The 19502-nt window shown below is 45.9% G+C and overlaps 1 protein-coding gene and 1 pseudogene across 2 annotated transcripts; both read right to left on the reverse strand.

Annotated features, from left to right (window-relative positions):
• Nucleotides 1-19502, reverse strand: part of LOC132765304 (zinc finger protein 585B-like) — a 46922-nt pseudogene that overhangs the window by 15597 nt on the left and 11823 nt on the right.
• On the reverse strand, nt 904-19462 carry LOC132765792 (zinc finger protein OZF-like). 2 transcript variants are annotated; one of them, XM_060760063.2, is made up of 6 exons: nt 15705-19462; nt 12923-13412; nt 10117-10201; nt 7716-7798; nt 6872-6993; nt 3630-3719 (listed from the first exon to the last, which is right to left on the reverse strand). In XM_060760063.2, the coding sequence occupies exons 2-5, from the start codon at nt 13310-13312 to the stop codon at nt 6913-6915; spliced, it is 639 nt and encodes a 212-aa protein (XP_060616046.2). In that variant the 5' UTR covers nt 13313-13412; nt 15705-19462; the 3' UTR covers nt 3630-3719; nt 6872-6912. The 2 variants fall into 2 exon arrangements, with proteins under 2 accessions (XP_067321557.1, XP_060616046.2); XM_067465456.1 differs by lacking the exons at nt 10117-10201; nt 12923-13412; nt 15705-19462 and having other exon boundaries at nt 904-3719; nt 7716-7796.

Raw genomic sequence — 19502 nt, forward strand, 5'->3', positions numbered from 1 at the left:
GGCATCCTCATAAGTTTTCGCCTGCATCTATGTCTGGCATCCTCATAAGTTCTTCTTTGGGGGCTTTTAAACAGAGGCTGTATGGCCATCTTGTCAGGGGTGATTTGAATGCAATATTCCTGCTTCTTGGCAGAATAGGGTTGGACTGGATGGCCCATGAGGTCTCTTCCAAATCTTTGATTCTATGATTCTGTTGACAGTGAGGCAAGTGGAATGTACACACAGAGGGTGCCTCCAGGCAACAGAGGCCAGGCTACCTCTTCGCAGACACCCTCACTGATCGACTTTGCAAACTTCATAGCTACTCAATACTATTCAAGCTTGCTAATTGTAACCTTTACAGTTGTTTCAGACAGACATGGGTTCTTCCTCCCACCCTGGACATTATTCCACAGATAGATATATACACTCCACTCACCTCACTGTCAACAGCACCTCTGAAGGTGCCAGCCATAGGTGCAGGCAAAACGTCAGGAAGGAGTGCTACGGGTACATGGCCATTCAGACCGGATAACTCACAGCAACCTTGTGATTCCGGCTATGAAAGCCTTTAACATTAATTCTGATTGATAGCAGCATGTATTTGAACATAAAATGTCCCAGCTTTTCTAAATACATACGCATTCAACTTTCCATAGAAATGCAGGCGTCGCAATACCCAATTCTCCTTACTGCCCTTATGAGTTTAAGATTTCCCCTGACATTAAGTCCAGTCGTGTCTGACTCTGGGGGTTGGTGCTCATCTCCATTTCTAAGCCGAAGAGCCGACATTGTCCATAGACTCCTCCAAGGTCATGTGGCCAGCATGACTGCATGGAGCCCCATTACCTTCCTGCAGAAGTGATACCTATTGATCTACTCACATTTGCGTGTTTTCACAACAACAACAACAACAATAAATAATAATAATAATAAACTTTATTTGTACCCCGCTACCATCTCCCCAAGGGACTCAGTGTGGCTTACATGAGGCCAAGCCCAAAGTACATCAAACAAAACACCAATAAACACAACATCAATAAACAATCAATAAAATACAAATCATATAAATCACATAGACAAAAAACAATCAATAGTGGCATAAACAATTTTAAAAATGGCCGGGCCAAATGTAATAGATTAAAATTGAAAATATGCTGACGTGAACAGGTAAAATATAACTAGGATAGGATTTTTCGGAGAGAAACGAGGGAGCACAGTCCATCCTAAGTCAGTATTAAAGTGCATTGTGAGGACATATTGCTAAGAGTTCTCCTTATTTTGGGAAGGCACACTGGAACAACCACGTTTTCAGGTTCCTCCTAAAGACTGCCAACGTTGGGGTGTATCTAATGTCCCTGGGAAGTGAGTTCCAGAGTCGGGGGGCCACCACCAAGAAGGCCCTCTCCCTCGTTCCCAAAAATCGCACCTGCGAAGGAGGTAGGAGCATGAGCAGGGCCTCTCCAGATGATCGAAGAGATTGTGTGGGTCCGTACACAGAAATGTGGTCACGCAGGTAGGCGGGTCCCAAACCATTCAGGGCTTTGTAGGTCAGAACCTGCACCTTGAATTGGGACCGGAAAATGAACAGCAGCCAGTGGAGCTCCTTAAACAGGAGGGTTGACTGTTCCCTGCAAGAAGCACCGGTTAGTAACCTGGCTGCCGTCCGTTGTACCGTTTGAAATTTCCGGGCTGTTTTCAAGGGCAGCCCCATGTAGAGTGCATTACAGTAATCCAATCTGGAGGTGACTAAGGCATGGACCACCCTGGCCAGATCCAACTTCACAAGGTACGGTCGCAGCTGGTGCACGAGTCTTAATTGTGTAAAGGCCCTCCCGGCCACTGCCGACGCCTGAGCTTCAAGTCTAAGTGATGAGTCCAGGAGGACACCCAGACTGCGGACCTGTGACTTCAGGGGGAGCGCAACCCTGTCCAGCACCGGTTGCCACCCTATACCCCGATCTGATTTACGACCGACCAGAAGGACCTCTGTCTTGTCGGGATTAATCTTCAACTTGTTCCTCCTCATCCAGACAGCCACAGCGGTCAGGCACTCGTCCAGCACCCAAGGCTCTTCCTTGGAGTTCGGTGGAAAAGAGTAGTAAAGTTGCGTGAGACGTGGACTGTCTACAGACGTCACATGCAACTCCTGGAACGATTCCATCAGCGCTGCCTCCGGAAAATCCTGCAAATCTCTTGGGAAGACAGGAGGACAAACGTCAGCGTGCTGGAAGAAGCAAAGACCACCAGCATTGAAGCGATGGTCCTCCACCATCAGCTCCGCTGGACCGGCCACGTAGTCTGGATACCCGACCACTGTCTCCCAAAACAGTTGCTCTACTCTGAACTCAGGAACGGAAAATGGAATGTTGGAGGACAGGAAAAGAGATTGAAAGATGGGCTCAAAGCCAACCTTGAAAACTCTGGCATAGACACTGAGAACTGGGAAGCCCTGGCCCTTGACCGCTCCAGTTGGAGGTCAGCTGTGACCAGCAGTGCTGCAGAATTTGAAGAGGCATGAATGGAGGGCGAAAGGGAGAAGCGTGCCAAGAGGAAGGCGCGTCAAGCCAACCCCGACCGAGACTGCCTTCCACCTGGAAACCAATGCCCTCACTGTGGGAGAAGATGCAGAGCAAGAATAGAGCTCCACAGCCACATACTGACCCACAAGAACACTGGAAGACAATCCTCCTCAGAAAACGAGGGATCGCCTAAGTAAGTAAGTAGGTAAGTAAGAGTTGCATGTCATCTGCATAGAGGTAGCACCCAACTCCAAAACTCCAGGTGACCTCTCTCTACTTGGAAGCTTTTCCACACTTGGGGCATTTAAATGGCTTCTCTATTGTATTAGGTGTTTGATCCTCTGCAAGTCTCTGCTTCCAATGGTTTCGCTGCTCTGTGCGTCGACTGATGGCGAGTGAAGTTGGACTTCCAGTTGAAACTCTTCCCGCACTCCAGGCACTTAAACGGCTTCTCCGCCGCATGAGTTATTTGATGATCCGCGAGCCTCTGCTTCCAACCGAAGCTCTTCCCGCACTCCAGGCATTTAAACGGCTTCTCCTCCAAGTGAGTTAGCCGATGAGATGATAAGTTGGACCTCGAGCGGAAACTTTTCCCACATTTCGGGCACTTAAACGGCTTCCCCTCCAGGTGTGTCAGTTTGTGGCAGGTGAAGTTCGACCTCCAACGAAAGCTCTTCCCGCACTCCAAGCACTGGAAGGGTTTCTCCCCGGTGTGTATCTTCTGATGGAGCATCAGGCTCACCTTCTTCATGAAGCTCTTACCACACTCTAAACACGTAAATAGTTCTCCCTGCTCGAGAGAGATTTGGTCGGAAGTTGGGTGGGTTCTTTCACTGAAACTGATCCCAGACTCCAAGCAGTTGTAGGGTTTCGCCGGTGTGAGTATACTTTGGTACGACTCAAAGTGTGACCTCTTCCCACAATCCATCAAACCAAAGTTTTCCTCTTGCATACGAATACTGTCGTTATGAGCTCCACTATAAACCAAGGTTCTTTCCACATCTGAATTAAGGGAAATACCTTCATTCCTTTCATTTCCACCTGCGTTTTCTTGGGTAGGAATTTCAAAGGCACCCGAAGCATACAAAGCAGAGGCTTTGTTCTCCATCTTCTTTGGACTGTCAGTTTCTGTTTGCTTCCCTTTCTCCTGTTGACACGGCACTCTCTGGAGCCGAGACATCCTTGGTTGTCTTTCATTGCCACTCTCCTGCCAATCACCTTCAAAGGAAAGAAACGACTTGTCAGAAGGAACCAAGGACTGGGACAAAAGAGATAACTTTGGAGAACAAGTCCTATGGGGAGCGGCTTAAAGAGCTGGGAATGTTTAGCCTGAAGAAGAGAAGGCAGAGAGGAGACATGATAGCCATGTATAAGTATGTGAGAGGAAGTCATAGGGAGGAGGAAGCAAGCTTGTTTTTGTTGTTCAGCTTGTGATTGTGTTTCAGGAACAGAGTGCTTTGGATGGGGGGAATGATGTAAACAAGGTCCAAGATGGCAATGGTTTGGTCAGTGATATTGATGCAGAGAATGACATAGAGACACCTGGTCAAAGTCTAGTTTCCCATGAGAATGTTCCTACAGGGTATAGGGATGATGGTTTACTCCCTGAATTGTTCCCAGAGAGCTCCCAGGATTTGGGGCTTGAAAACAACTCGGCACCTGCAGAAACTAATGAGCAGATAGATAGGCAAGCAGAAATTAGTCAAAACAGATAGGTCGAGCAATGCCTTTGGCGTTCTGCCAGGCTCTGACAGAAAAAGATAAGGGGCCGCTCAAGGAAAGCGAAACCAGTTCCTGGTTTGGACTGGCTTAAATGTTCCAGGCATGGGAAATCTAACCAGATGAAGCACCGTTTAGAATCCTGCTCAGATCTTGTCCTTATTTCATGGAAGCCGTGGTTGAAAGATTCATAGAATCATAGAATCAAAGAGTTGGAAGAGACCTCATGGGCCATCCAGTCCAACCCCATTCTGCCAAGAAGCAGGAATATTGCATTCAAATCACCCTTGACAGATGGCCATCGAGCCTCTGTTTAAAAGCTTCAAAAGAAGGAGCCTCCACCACACTCCGGGGCAGAGAGTTCCACTGCTGAACGGCTCTCACAGTCAGGAAGTTTAGAATGTTTAAGGATTTCTTGTTTTTTGGTTTGGCTTTTTGTCCCTTGTGATTACATACTCATGCCTTGGATCAACGTTTCCTGGTTTTCTCTGGATTTTGTTAGAGAAGTGTGGACTTTGTTTTTGAACTTTGCTGAACTTTACCTTGAACTAATTTGTTCCTGCTTATTTTCTTACCTAATTGGATTTACCTATTCCTTTAAAGTGCCTTTTTTACTTTGCTGCCCTTACTTATCATCAATAAAAGGATTGTTTTTCCCTACTCAACATGTGGTGTTTTAAAGTCAGAGGGTTATTCCTGTCCTGGAGTGATAGCCATGTATAAATATGTGAGAGGAAGTCATAGGGAGGAGGGAGAAAGCTTGTTTTCTGCTTCCCTGGAGACTAGGACGCAGTGGAGCAATGGCTTCAAACTACAAGAAAGGAGATTCCATCTGAACATGAGGAAGAACTTCCTGACTGTGAGAACCGTTCAGCAGTGGAACTCTTTGCCTCCGAGTGTGGTGGAGGCTCCTTCTTTGGAGGCTTTTAAGCAGAGGCTGAATGGCCATCTGTTGGGGTGTTTTGAATGCAATTTCCTGCTTCTTGACAGAATGGGGTTGGACTGGATGGCCCACGAGGTCTCTTCCAACTCTATGATTCTATGATTCTAACTGACAACCTCATCACACTGAGAGGAGAAAGCATGGATGGCACACAGCTTCCAAAACAGACCAGATCTGAAGCTTTCAAGTTTGTTATTTATTTATTATCTGTTAGGAGCATTTCTATCCTGTCCTTCTCGCCTTCAAAAAGGGACTCAGGACGGCTACCAACAGGCATCATTCGGTGCCGAACAATAAAAACAAAGCATAATATACATTTAGCATACATTAAAACAATTATAAATACATTAAAACGGTTCACCGTTTCACATTGTCTTCCAAATCAATCCATTGTCGTCAGTCCATTAAAACAATCTATTCTGCAAAAGCTTGATCCCACAACCAGGATTTGAGCTTCTTCTGGAAAGTCATGAGGGAGGGGGCAGATCTGATCTCATTAGGGAGGGAGAGCCACAGCCGAGGGACCAACACCGAGAAGGCCCTGTCTCTCGTCCCCACCAGTTGTTTCCTAACAGTCAGGAGGGAGGGTGCAGATCTAACTTCATTTGGGAGAGAGTTCCATAGCTGGGGGACCACCACCGAGAAGGCCCTGTCTCTCGTTTCCACCAAATGCGACAATGATGGCGGTGGGACCGAGAGCAGGGCCTCTCCAGACGATCTTAAGGTCCTTGGGAGTTTGTAGAGGGAGATATATTCAGACAGGTAAGCTTGGCTGCAACCATATAGGGTTTTATAGGTCAAGGCCAGTACTTTGAATTGTGCTCGGAAGCTAATAGGCAGCCAGTGGAGCTGGCGTAACAAGGGTGTTGTACCCTCCCTGTACCCCACTTCAGTGCCGAGCGTTAGGCCATGAGCCTGACCAGGTGGATCTGGAGGGCCTATCATACAAAGGCCCTCTCATACAAAAACCCACGTGACCCCATCCAGAAGGGTCCCAGCCTGAGGCAACAACAAAATTACCATTACAAAGTAGTAACGAAAATAATGTTATGGTTGCGATCACCACCACATGAGGAACTGTATTTACAGGTTGCGGAATTAGCAAAGTTGAGAAACTCTGGTTTAGATGGAATCACTCTTCCTGAACTTTGGATCCATTGCTTTGTATCCTAGACTCCAGAGAAGCAGAAAACATGCTCGCCTTCTCCTCAATGTGACATCCTTTCAAACATTTAGATATGGCTGTCATTTCCCTTCTCAGCCTTCCTTTCTCCAACCAAAACAGCTCCCTGGGCTGTTCCTCACAGGGCTTTGGTTGCCCTTTTCTGGACAACTTCCAGATTGCCAATATCCTTCTTAAGTTGTGTTGCCAAGATGTGGACACAGGGTTATTTCAGGTGGGGTCTGCTTAAAGGACCTTGAAGGAGCTGGGGGTGGTGACGGCCGACAGGGAGCTCTGGTGTGGGCTGGTCCATGAGGTCACGAAGAGTTGGAGACGACTGAACGAATGAACAACAACAACAACTGCTTAAAATGTAGTAAAAAAAAAATTATAAGAGTGGGAATACCTCTCAGGTTCTCATCCATCCTTATGCTTTGTCATTAGAAGCATATCTGAAACAAGCCCTGGCGGAAGAGGATGGCTCATCTTGCAGAAATATAACAACACAGGGCAGGATAAAACAACAGAAAAAAGTGTGAGACTCACTCAGAGAAGCTATGATAGACAAATTTTCCTCCATCACTTCTCTATGGAAGGGCCCTTTGGTCTGGATCCAGCAAGACCCACTCATCCTCACTGAAAGGCACTGCCACGTCTTCAAAGGTCACCTGAGAGACAAAACAGTATTTATAAGCGAGCTGTGGCGCAGCTATAGTAGTTAGTAGCCAGCTGCATTAAATTACTACTGAGTAAGAGGTCATGAGTTTGAAGTTCAGAGTGAGCTCCCGACCATCAATAGTCTAGCTTGCTGTTGACCTATGCAGCCTGAAAGACAGTTGCATATGTCAAGTAGGAAATGTAGGTACCACTTTATGCGGGGAAGCTAAGTAATTTACGACACTGTAAAACTTTCCATCAGCATGCGTAAGAATGAGGAAGTACTCCATCAAAGGACTTGGTGTCACAAGTGGGCGGTGTAGTAGCAGCTCCCCCTGTGGCCAGAATCAAGCATTGCCCTCCTGAAGCCAGAAAGCTAGAATGTTAAATTGCCTCTGTGTCTGTCTATACATGTTGTATGTCTAAATGGCATTGAATGTTTGCCATGTAGATGTGCATTGTAATCCGCCCTGAGTCCCCTGCAGGGTGAGAAGGGCGGAATAGAAATACTGTAAATAATAAATAAATAAATAGAAGTATAACATGCTTTCCCCAAGAAGAACAGAAATATGGACAGATTGGGACTGCGCAATGTGTTTTAACTCTTTCCTGGGAATCTTTACATACTGGAGCAAAAGAAAGAGAAGGATTATGTCTGGATGGAAGAGAAGAGCAAGGGATCGGGGCGCTCCACTTGCCCCCTTCTTGGCCCTCCAGAGATTTTGCCTCTTACCTGATCCAGACTCCTGGAAGCTGTTCTCAGGGGATCAACATGAAACGAGCTGTTACATATCTGTGTTCTCCTTCTTCCTTCCTCTGTAAGAGAGACCAAAGGCATTATATTCTTCATGTCTTTCTACACTCACCACCATCGAAGCAAAAGCTACACATTGAAAGGTCTTTGTAGACTCAGTAACCATGAGGCTAGCCAAGACAAACAAGTAATCATGGTTCTTTGAGTGGTCCTTTGTGAATTTATACAATATAATAGCCCTATTTTGGAACTGGAACCTCCAGTGGCACAATGGATTAAAGCCTTGTGTTGGCAGGACTGAAGACTGACAGGTCACAGGTTCGAATCTGGGGAGAGCGCGGATGAGCTCCCTCTGTCAGCTCCAGCTTCCCACGCGGGGACATGAGAGAAGCCTCCCACAAAGATGGTAATACATCAAAACATCCAGGCGTCCCCTGGGCAACGTCCTTGCAGATGGCCAATTCTCTCACACCAGAAGCGACTTGCAGTTTCTCAAGTCGCTCCTGACATGAAGAAAAAAAATTGGAACTTTCTGGATCTATTCAGAACTCAAGGAAAATGTTTGAATTCAACACCAGCATGAAAGCAGTGATGCAAAGAAGCAAGGGAGCGGAGGGATGATTTATTGTTGCCACCAATTTGAAAGGAATCCAGTATTCAGGAGATTTTACCCCAGTTCCCAATTTTAAAAGAACTGGCCGATTTGCAATGGAGGTTGCCGATTAGGAACCAAATTTACCATCAAGTTGGAAGGGAGGCTGTTCAATTGCACCTCCTCCTTTATTAAGAAAGTAATAACTTAGTAATAATTACACTGTATATACTGTAGCGTGACTGGAGAGAAGAATGTAGATTTATTTGGTTACTTTTCCCTGCGTTTCTGCCACCACGTGAGGTAAGTTGTAATATTGTGAGAAATGGCACTTTGGACACAGAATAGATGGAGCTGAGGCAATCTTCAAATAAAAGTTAACAATTTTATTAAGTACACAGCGTGTGGTTGCAAGACGTAACTTTTCCTTGTTGCACTTGGAATAATACTTGTAACTTTAACAATTCATTCTTTGAAGTAACACAGTATCTTTCTGACGTAGAGCACTTGTTTCAGACAAAGTTTCAATACAGGGATGTTTCCCTTGTTTGATCCTCCCTAGATCAAATACTAAGTAACCTATTCTTTAGCCTCTCCTTAGACTAAAAGAATACCAGCTATGTTTCACCATTCGGCTGCACTAGCCTGAGAAACTTCCAATAGCCAAATCCAGCTTTTCAAAGCCTCAAAGCTTTGCTTCACAAGTCACTCCGCCACCTTTCCTTTCCTTCTCTCCTAACTCCTCACTCCTCTGAACCTAACTCCTCTAAACCTAAACCCTAACTGATTTTTAACTGTCGTTTTTTTCAAACTCTCCCCCTAAGCTCCTCCCACTTCCCTCTCTCCTGCATCGGTCTCCATGGCAACGCACATGGAGGACTCCTCTGACTTAGGCCGCTCCAGCATTACTGCAGCCAATCTAAACACAAATACAGTTAAAATCATACAATTTATAATCAACTCCTGTACAAGTGGCAATCCCAATCAGGCTTCCCCAAGGGGAACCATTCCACAACCAGCTGCAACCCAGAGGGAGAATAATAACAACACTTTATTTATATTCCGCCGTTCTCTCCGAAAGGACTCAGAGCAGAGTGGATTGCAGTACACAGGCAAAGACAAAGGCTTCTGCTTTCCTTTCTGGCTCTGGAGCCGGTGCTCATCTCCAGCTCTGGGGAAGTGCTCTTTCTGTATTTCCAAGCTGAGGAGCCTGCGTCCGTAGACTCCTCCTGGTTGTGTGGCCAGCAAGACGGCTTGGAGCATCTTTTTGCGGAACCTATTGATCTACTCACATTTGCATGTTTTCGAACTGCTAGTTTGGCAGGAGCTAGAGCTAACAGCAGGAGCTCACCCTGTACCACGGATTCGAACTGCCAACCTTCAGATCAGTAGTTCAGCAGCACAAGGATTTTTTAACCAAATTCCTAATCTATTTAAAATGTAGACATGTGCTTTTCACCTTAAGAATGGACAAGTATCTCAAGCTCTGAGGATGACCGCTGGAGGATTGCAGCACACTTAAATGCCTGTGAGTCACTCTGGACGGTGCTCTGATTTATAAGAAGCACTGCTTGAATATCAAGCAAAAAGTGGGTGATATTCAACCCATTCTTCCAAGCAAAAAGTGGGTGCTAGAAACAATATCATACAAAAGCTGGTTGGCACAACCTGGGGATCACAACCAGACACAGTGAAGACATCTGCCCTTGCATTGAAAAACTATAGCAAACAAAAATAGTGCTACATCGTGTAATGAAACAGCCATTCTGTGTGTACTTCCATCCTTACCCAGTGAGGCAGGATCTGTGTTCTTTTCCTGCCTGGTCCACAAGCATTGCGTTCTTTGTCCAGAGTGTGATGGACCCTTCTCCGCCTGAAGATACAAAGACCGTACAAGGTTGGCAAGAAAATTGATTTATTATTTATTTATTTATTGGCAGTATTTATATTCCACCCTTCTCACTCCGCAGGGGACTCAGGGCAGATTACAATGCACATATACACGGCAAACATTCAATGCCAATTAGACATACAACATATATAGACAGATACAGAGGCAATTTAACATTCCAGCTTTTCTGGCTTCATGAGGGTATTCTCACTTCTGGCCACAGAGGGAGCTGCTGCTTCACCGTCCACTTGTGACACTGAGTCCTTGATGGAGTACTTCCTCATTCTTCTACATGCTGCTGGAAGGTTTTATGGCGTCGTAAATTAGTTAAATTAGTCTCCCAGCATAAAGCAGTACCTAAATTTCCTGCTTGACAGATGCAACTGTCTTTCGAGCAGCATAGGTCGATAGCAAGCTAGGCTAATGGCCGGAAGCTCACTCTGACCTGGGCTGGCTTGGAACTCATGACCTCTTGGTCAGTCCTGATTTAATGCAGCTAGCTTCCCAGCTAGCTGCGCCACAGCCTGATCCTTATTGGATGACAACTCTCATTAGAGCAAAGCCATGGTGTGACATGCAGTTCAAAAATATCCAAGAGTTGAACATACTTTGGAGTAAATTCTACTTTGGCTAGTATTATGGTTTCGGCCCAGTTTACTTGTCCAAATGTATTCTCCCCTAAAAACCATCAAGATCTTCTGGAGAGGCCCTGCTCTCGGTCCTGCCACCTTTGCAATCGCGTCTGGTGGGGATGACAGACAGGGGCCTTCTCTGTAGTGGCCCCCCAGCTATGGAACTCTCTCCCAAATGAAGTTAGATCTGCACCCTCACTCCTGACCGTTAGGAAACAACTGGTGGGGACGAGAGACAGGGCCTTCTCTGTGGTGGCCCCCCAGCTCCCAAATGAAGTTAGATCTGCACCCTCCCTCCTGACCATTGGGAAACAACTGGTGCGGACGAGAGACAGGGCCTTCTCTGTGGTGGCCCCCCAGCTATGGAACTCTCTCCCAAATGAAGTTAGATCTGCACCCTCCCTCCTGACCATTGGGAAACAACTGGTGCGGACGAGAGACAGGGCCTTCTCTGTGGTGGCCCCCCAGCTATGGAACTCTCTCCCAAATGAAGTTAGATCTGCACCCTCCCTCCTGACCGTTAGGAAACAACTGGTGGGGACGAGAGACAGGGCCTTCTCTGTGGTGGCCCCCCAGCTATGGAACTCTCTCCCAAATGAAGTTAGATCTGCACCCTCCCTCCTGACCGTTAGGAAACAACTGGTGGGGACGAGAGACAGGGCCTTCTCTGTGGTGGCCCCCCAGCTATGGAACTCTCTCCCAAATGAAGTTAGATCTGCACCCTCCCTCCTGACCGTTAGGAAACAACTGGTGGGGATGAGAGACAGGGCCTTCTCTGTGGTGGCCCCCCAGCTATGGAACTCTCTCCCAAATGAAGTTAGATCTGCACCCTCCCTCCTGACCATTAGGAAACAACTGGTGGGGATGAGAGACAGGGCCTTCTCTGTGGTGGCCCCCCAGCTATGGAACTCTCTCCCAAATGAAGTTAGATCTGCACCCTCCCTCCTGACCATTAGGAAACAACTGATGGGGACGAGAGACAGGGCCTTCTCTGTGGTGGCCCCCCAGCTATGGAACGCTCTCCCAAATGAAGTTAGATCTGCACCCTCCCTCCTGACCATTGGGAAACAACTGGTGCGGACGAGAGACAGGGCCTTCTCTGTGGTGGCCCCCCAGTTATGGAACGCTCTCCCAAATGAAGTTAGATCTGCACCCTCCCTCCTGACTATTAGGAAACAATTGGTGGGGACGAGAGACAGGGCCTTCTCTGTGGTGGCCCCCCAGCTATGGAACTCTCTCCCAAATGAAGTTAGATCTGCACCCTCCCTCCTGACCATTAGAAAACAACTGGTGGGGATGAGAGGCAGGGCCTTCTCTGTGGTGGCCCCCCAGCTATGGAACTCTCTCCCAAATGAAGTTAGATCTGCACCCTCCCTCCTGACCATTAGAAAACAACTGGTGGGGATGAGAGACAGGGCCTTCTCTGTGGTGGCCCAACAACTATGAAACTCTCTCCCAAATGAAGTTAGATCTGCACCATCCCTCCTGACCATTAGGAAACAACTGAAATTCTGGCCGTGGAACGAGGCATTTGCAGAGTGATGGCTGAGACCGCTAAACGACTAAAGGTATTGACCACATTGGACGTTGTTTTTAATTTGGTTTTATATGTACTTTATCTTATATGTATTTTTAACCTATTGTGTATACATGATGTTTTAAATGATTACTATTGTTAGCACTGAATCCTTGCTGTTAGCCGTTCTGAGTCCCTGCACTGAGGTTAGAGAAGAATGGGATACAAGAGTTTTAAATAAATAAATGAATAAATATTAACAAAGAATGCAGTTTCGGATCAGCACCATGGACAGAGGAAATCTTCTTGTCTGTATGTGCATGTATCATGTGCATTTCTAAGGTTGTTAATTTTAACACCAGTTTTTCGGGCTGCATAGGTCAACAGCAAGCTAGGCTATTAATGGTCGGGAGCTCACTCCGACCCGGGCTGGTTTCGAACTCATGACTCTCTGTCAGTAGTGATTTAATGCAGGTGGCTACTGACTAACTGCACCACAGCCTGGTCAATATGAAGACCGGGCTGTGGCGCAGGACCCATATGAAAGCCACTCACCTCCTGCAAGTGCTGCTTCTCCTCTTGGTCCCGACTCAGGAGGAATCCTTCAGCCAAGGCCACAGCCTGGGAGCTGGTCTCTGCCCCACATTCCCTGACCCAGCGCTCCATCTCCGCAGGAAGGACGGCCAGGAACTGCTCCAGGATCACCAGGTCCAGCATCTCTGCCTTGGAGTGTCGCTCGGGCTTCAGCCACAGGCGGCAGAGAGAGTGGAGGCGGCTGCAAATCTCTCGGGGATCCCGTGCCTCCTCATAGCAGAAATGCCTGAAATGTTGACATCGGGCTTCCAAACTGCTCATATCCTTCCCCAGTCTTTTCTGCATCTTTCCTCTTTCCCAAAACCCTCCTTGAACAGCAGGAGGACCTTTCCTTGCTTCTTGCTTTTCCATCTCCAAAAAAAGCAACAAGTTAGGCGACGAAGTTCTTGTCTCTTCTCTCACATCCTCCCTTTGGCAAAATTCTGGCAAAATTACGGAGGAATGCCAAGCCCTGCAAAGAAACCGAGACGTCCTGTGAAGAACCGACCATGGACATCCCTATCACGTAAGGCATTGCTTTACATCAGATTCAACCTGGAAACTGGGAGAAGCTAGGAGTTGGGGAGAGTTGGGGAGGGGACTTCTCTTTGTGTCTGTGACGTCGAGCATGCCCCCCCCCCCCACAAACAAGGGATGGTGACTTATAGTTCTGCAAAGGACAAAGGTACCAGACTGCACAATAGGGGTTAAGTCTTGGTCAATTTGCCAAGGCCTTAACAACAATGAGGACCCCATGAAACTTCGGGAATAGCGAGACCTTGGGGTCTCTGCCTCTCTCGGGAGCTGTAGTTCTCCAAGGACGGGGAGTAAAGCTAGTTTCCAGAGACACCAGGTCTGATCTGTGCCACAACAACAGCAACAACAACAACAACAACTGTGAGAGCTGTTCAGCAATGGAGCAATATCTTCAAACTACAAGAAAGGAGATTCCATCTGAACATTAGGAAGAACTTCCTGACTGTGAAGCCGTTCAGCAGTGGAACTCTCTGCCCTGGAGTGTGGTGGAGGCTCCTTCTTTGGAAGCTTTTAAACAGAGGCTGGATGGCCATCTGTTGGGGTGCTTTGAATGCAATATTCCTGCTTCTTGGCAGAATGGGTTTGGACTGGATGGCCCACGAGGTCTCTTCCAACTCTTTGATTCTATGATTCTATGTTCCGCGTCCTAGTCTCCATAGAAGCAGAAAACAAAGAGAAATACTCCACCTGGCTGTGCTCCCTTTAGGAGGAACCTAAGGTGTATCTACAGTGTAGAATTAATGCAGTTTGACACCACTTGGACTGCGACAATGCTATAGAATCCTAGGAGTTATTGTTTGGCACTTCTTCAAGACCTTGCCAAACTGTAACTCCTTTGATTCCACAGAATGCACCCATGACAGTTCAATCCGTGTTGAAACCCACACACCGTGCAGATCAACCCAAAACCAACACTCCGTTATCACTGCACCATAACACACTCATCACATCTGAGTGTCATGATGCAAAAACTAAGGGAATGTAATAATGGCTGAGTCATAACCATGTGAGGGTTATTGCAAAGGGGTTGCATCAGCCGTTGTCTCTTATTGATGACCTATCAAGAGGAGGCTATATAAAGAAGATGAACGAATCCATCTTTCTCTCGGGTTGTTGTAGGTTTTTTCGGGCTCTAGGGCCTTGGTCTAGAGGCATTCTCTCCTGACGATTCACCTGCATCTATGGCAAGCATCCTCAGAGTTTTGCTCTAGGCACTGTCAAGCCATTATATTCTAATCAAGGTGGTCAGTTGAAACATTCACACCTAGCTCCAGCAGACAAGCGTCCTTTGTCCCACCCTCTCCAGACCCTTGATCATTTTAGTCGCCCTCCTCTGGACACATTCCAGCTTGTCAATATCTCTCTTCAATTGTGGTGCCCAGAATTGGACACAATATTCCAGGTGTGGTCTAACCAAGGCGGAATAGAGCATGGGGAGCATGACTTCCCTAGATCTAGACACTATGCTCCTATTGATGCAGGCCAAAATCCCATTGGCTTTTTTTGCCGCCACATCACATTGTTGGCTCATGTTTAACTTCTTGTCCACGAGGACTCCAAGATCTTTTTCACACGTACTGCTCTCGAGCCAGGCATTGTCCCCCATTCTGTATCTTTGCATTTTGTTTTTCCTGCCTAAGTGGAGTATCTTGCATTTGTCACTGTTGAACTTCATTTTGTTAGTTTTGGCCCATCTCTCTAGTCTGTCAAGATCGTTTTGAATCCTGCTCCTGTCCTCTGGAACAATGGCTTCAAACTTCAAGAGAGGAGATTCCATCTGAACATGAGGAAGAACTTCCTGACTGTGAGAGCCGTTCAGCAGTGGAACTCTCTGCCCCGGAGTGTGGTGGAGGCTCCTTCTTTGGAAGCTTTTAAACAGAGGCTGGATGGCCATCTGTCAGGGGTGATTTGAATGCAATATTCCTGCTTCTTGGCAGAAGGGGGTTGGACTGGATGGCCCATGAGGTCTCTTCCAACTCTTTGATTCTATGATTCTATCTGGGATTCCAAAATGCTCTGAAAGTGTCCAGGTGGGTGGCTGAGATAGGGACACCTGTACACGTACATGCTTTTGGATTCATGTTAGCCGGGAACATCTGTCTGCAAAAGGGATCCTTCCAGCAGTAGATGAAAACCTTTTTATCCAGGCAGGCTTTAGAGGTTTTATCCCACCCAACAAAGGAGAAAAGCAAAGCAAAGGGGTGCTGAAAGGGGTTAGGAGACTCACCTTCTTCTTTGCCCAGGAGAACCTCTTTAGGAGGAGCTCACCTGTGGTTGGGAAGGCTCACAGACATAAACATCTCATTTCCGCCTTCACTAGGAAAACACCGCCTCGTTGGGCTTAACTCTTCCAAAGCCAGGCACATGGAGTTTTTGCACTCTGGCTGGGCATGAAGCCTCCCAGGCCAATGTGTGAACTGAAAAAGGAAAAGAAAGCATGAACCAGTTCCTATGCACATGGCACATCTCTCGTTGATAGTGCAAAAGAGAAAGAAAGAAAGAAAGAAAGAAAGAAAGAAAGAACAATAGAATATTTTAAATGAAGGACAGTTTTAGCCAACATAAACTTAACAGTATTTCAGTGGGAGACCCACCCCAGGGGCCATCTAGTCCAACCCCCTTCTGCCTTCATGCAGGAAAAGCACAAATTAAGCTTTTCCCAACAGACGGCCACTCAGCCTTTGGGATAATACATCTGGAGGGCTGAAGTTTGCCCATGCTTGAATCAGAGTCATTCATTAGACACGTACAAAACATAGGAGAAGGCTGTGGCGCAGATAGTAGCCAGCTGCATTAAATCACTACTGACTGAGAGGTCATGAGTTCGAAGCCAGCCCGGGTTGGAGTGAGCTCCCAACCATTAATAGTCTAGCTTGCTGTTGACCTATGCAGCCCGAAAGACAGTTGCATCTGTCAAGTAGGAAATTTAGGTACTGCTTTATGCGGGGAGGCCAATTTAACTAATTTACGACACCGTAAAACCTTCATGATGAAGTACTCCATCAAGTACTCCATCAATAATACTCCATGAAGTACTCCATCAAGTACTCCATCAATAATAATAATAATAATAATAATAATAATAATAATAATAGCTGAAACCCGAGATTATCCAGTCCAACCCCCTTTGTCCATGCAGGAAATGCACAATCAAAGCACTCCCAATAGATGGCCACCCAGCCTTTGTGATAATAATAATAATAATAATAATAATAATAGCTGAAACCTGGGCTATCTAGTCCAACCCCTTTCATCCATGCAGGAAATGCACAATCAAAGCACCCCCAATAGATGGCCACCCAGCCTTTTTGATAATAATAATAATAATAATAATAATAATAGCTGAAACCCGGGCTATCCAGTCCAACCCCCTTCGTCCATGCAGGAAATGCACAATCAAAGCACCCCCAATAGATGGCCACACAGCCTTTGGGATAATAATAATAATAATAATAATAATAATAGTAATAATAGCTGAAAACCAAGGCTATCCAGTCCAACCCCCTTCGTCCATGCAGGAAATGCACAATCAAAGCACCCCAATAGATGGCCAGCCAGCCTTTGTGATAATAATAATAATAATAATAATAGCTGAAACCCGAGACTATCTAGTCCAACCCCTTTCGTCCATGCAGGAAATGCACAATCAAAGCACCCCCAATGGCCACCCAGCCTTTGTGATAATAATAATAATAATAATAATAATAATAATAATAATAATAGCTGAAACCCGAGACTATCCAGTCCAACCCCCTTCGTCCATGCAGGAAATGCACAATCAAAGCACCCCAATAGATGGCCACCCAGCCTTTGTGATAATAATAATAATAATAATAATAATAATAATAGCTGAAACCCGAGACTATCCAGTCCAACCCCCTTCATCCATGAAGGAAATGCACAATCAAAGCACCCCCAATAGATGGCCACCCAGCCTTTGTGATAATAATAATAATAATAATAATAATAATAATAATAATAGCTGAAAACCAAGGCTATCCAGTCCAACCCCCTTCGTCCATGCAGGAAATGCACAATCAAAGCACCCCCAATAAATGGCCAGCCAGCCTTTGGGATAATAATAATAATAATAATAATAATAGCTGAAACCCGAGACTATCCAGTCCAACCCCCTTCATCCATGAAGGAAATGCACAATCAAAGCACCCCCAATAGATGGCCACCCAGCCTTTGTGATAATAATAATAATAATAATAATAATAATAATAGCTGAAACCCGATACTATCCAGTCCAACCCCCTTCATCCATGAAGGACATGCACAATCAAAGCACCCCCAATAGATGGCCACCCAGCCTTTGTGATAATAATAATAATAATAATAATAATAATAGCTGAAAACCAAGACTATCCAGTCCAACCCCCTTTGTCCATGCAGGACATGCATAATCAAAGCACCCCCCAATAGATGGCCACCCAGCGTTTGGGATAATAATAATAATAATAATAATAGTAGCTGAAACCCGGGACTATCCAGTCCAACCCCCTTCATCCATGCAGGAAATGCACAATCAAAGCACCCCCAATGGCCACCCAGCCTTTGGGAAAATAATAATAATAATAATAATAATAATAATAATAATAGCTGAAACCAAAGACTATCCAGTCCAACCCCCTTTGTCCATGCAGGAAAAGCACAATCAAAGCACCCCCAATAAGTGGCCACCCAGCCTTTGTGATGATGATGATGATGATAATTATTATTATTATAATAGCTGAAACCCGAGACTATCCGGTCCAATAATAATAATAATAATAATAATAATAATAATAATAATAATAGCTGAAACCAAAGACTATCCAGTCCAACCCCCTTCATCCCTGCAGGAAATACACAATCAAAGCACCCCCAATAGATGGCCACCCAGCTTTTGTGATGATGATGATGATAATAATAATAATAACAATAGCTGAAACCCGAGACTATCCGGTCCAATAATAATAATAATAATAATAATAATAATAGCTGAAACCCGGGCTATCTAGTCCAACCCCTTTCGTCCATGCAGGAAATGCACAATCAAAGCACCCCCAATGGCCACCCAGCCTTTGTGATGATGATGATGATAATAATAATAACAACAATAGCTGAAACCCGAGACTATCCGGTCCAATAATAATAAAAAAGGTCTGACCATGGCTTGAATAAGTTGATTAACTCTGTGAAGTTACTGGGGAAACCAGTAGCCCTGGCATGGGCTAAATTGGGCCCTCCAGGTATTTTGGACTTCAGCTCCCACCATTCCTAACAGCCTTAGGCCCTTAAGCGGCTAAGGGGGGGAAAGATGGGGCCTGAGGCTGTTAGGAATTGTGGGAATTGAAGTCCCAAACACCTGGAGGACCCAAGTTTGTCCAGGTCTGTCCTCAGAACATCTGTTATAGAACCCCAATATGCTGATGATAACGTAGTCTATGCCCATTCAGAAGAATGTTGCACCGCTTGATTTTTTGTATGCAACATCACCAATTTATGTTTTAACTCTGCTGAGTAAAAAGTAAAGATTTTTCTGTTCATTTTTTACTCTGGTCTGAGAGTCTTCTGCATTTTGGACTTTGGACACTGAGTAAAACATGTTGCTGCGTAACAAATTCGTGCAGTGGTTTTTGAGTTGTTAATCCCACAAACGAACATTACATACACACACACACTACCTGTACTCGCCACAGTTATGTGGCGGGTACAAACCTTCCCTCTTTCTCTCCTTCTTTCCCTCCTTCCTTCACTCTCTCTTTCCTTCCCTCCTTCCCGTCTTTCCTTCTCTTCTTCCTTCCTTATCTCTTTCCTTCCTTCCCCCTTTTTCTTTCCCTTCCTGTCTCTTTTCTTCCTTCTTTCCTTCCCTCCCTCTTTCTCTACAACTTCCCCCTTCCTTTGCTCCCTCTTTCCTTCCTTCTTTCCCTTTTTTCTTTCCTTCTCTCATTCTTTCCTTCTCTAACTTTCCTTCTCCCTTTCTTTCCCTCCCTCTTTCTCTCCTTTCTTCCTTCTCTACCTCTTTCCTTTCTTCTCT

Source organism: Anolis sagrei, chromosome 2, assembly GCF_037176765.1.
Source record: "Anolis sagrei isolate rAnoSag1 chromosome 2, rAnoSag1.mat, whole genome shotgun sequence".
Lineage (NCBI taxonomy): Eukaryota > Metazoa > Chordata > Lepidosauria > Squamata > Dactyloidae > Anolis > Anolis sagrei.

Excerpts from the sequence above, each read along its gene's own strand:
- LOC132765792 (XM_067465456.1), bottom strand. The coding sequence starts at position 6,956 with ATGAGTGGGTCTTGCTGGATCCAGACCAAAGGGCCCTTCCATAGAGAA. Across the intron at positions 3,720-6,871 it reads GTCTATCATAGCTTCTCTGA|GTGATTGGCAGGAGAGTGGC; the intron begins GTGAGTCTCACA and ends TTTCCTTTGAAG.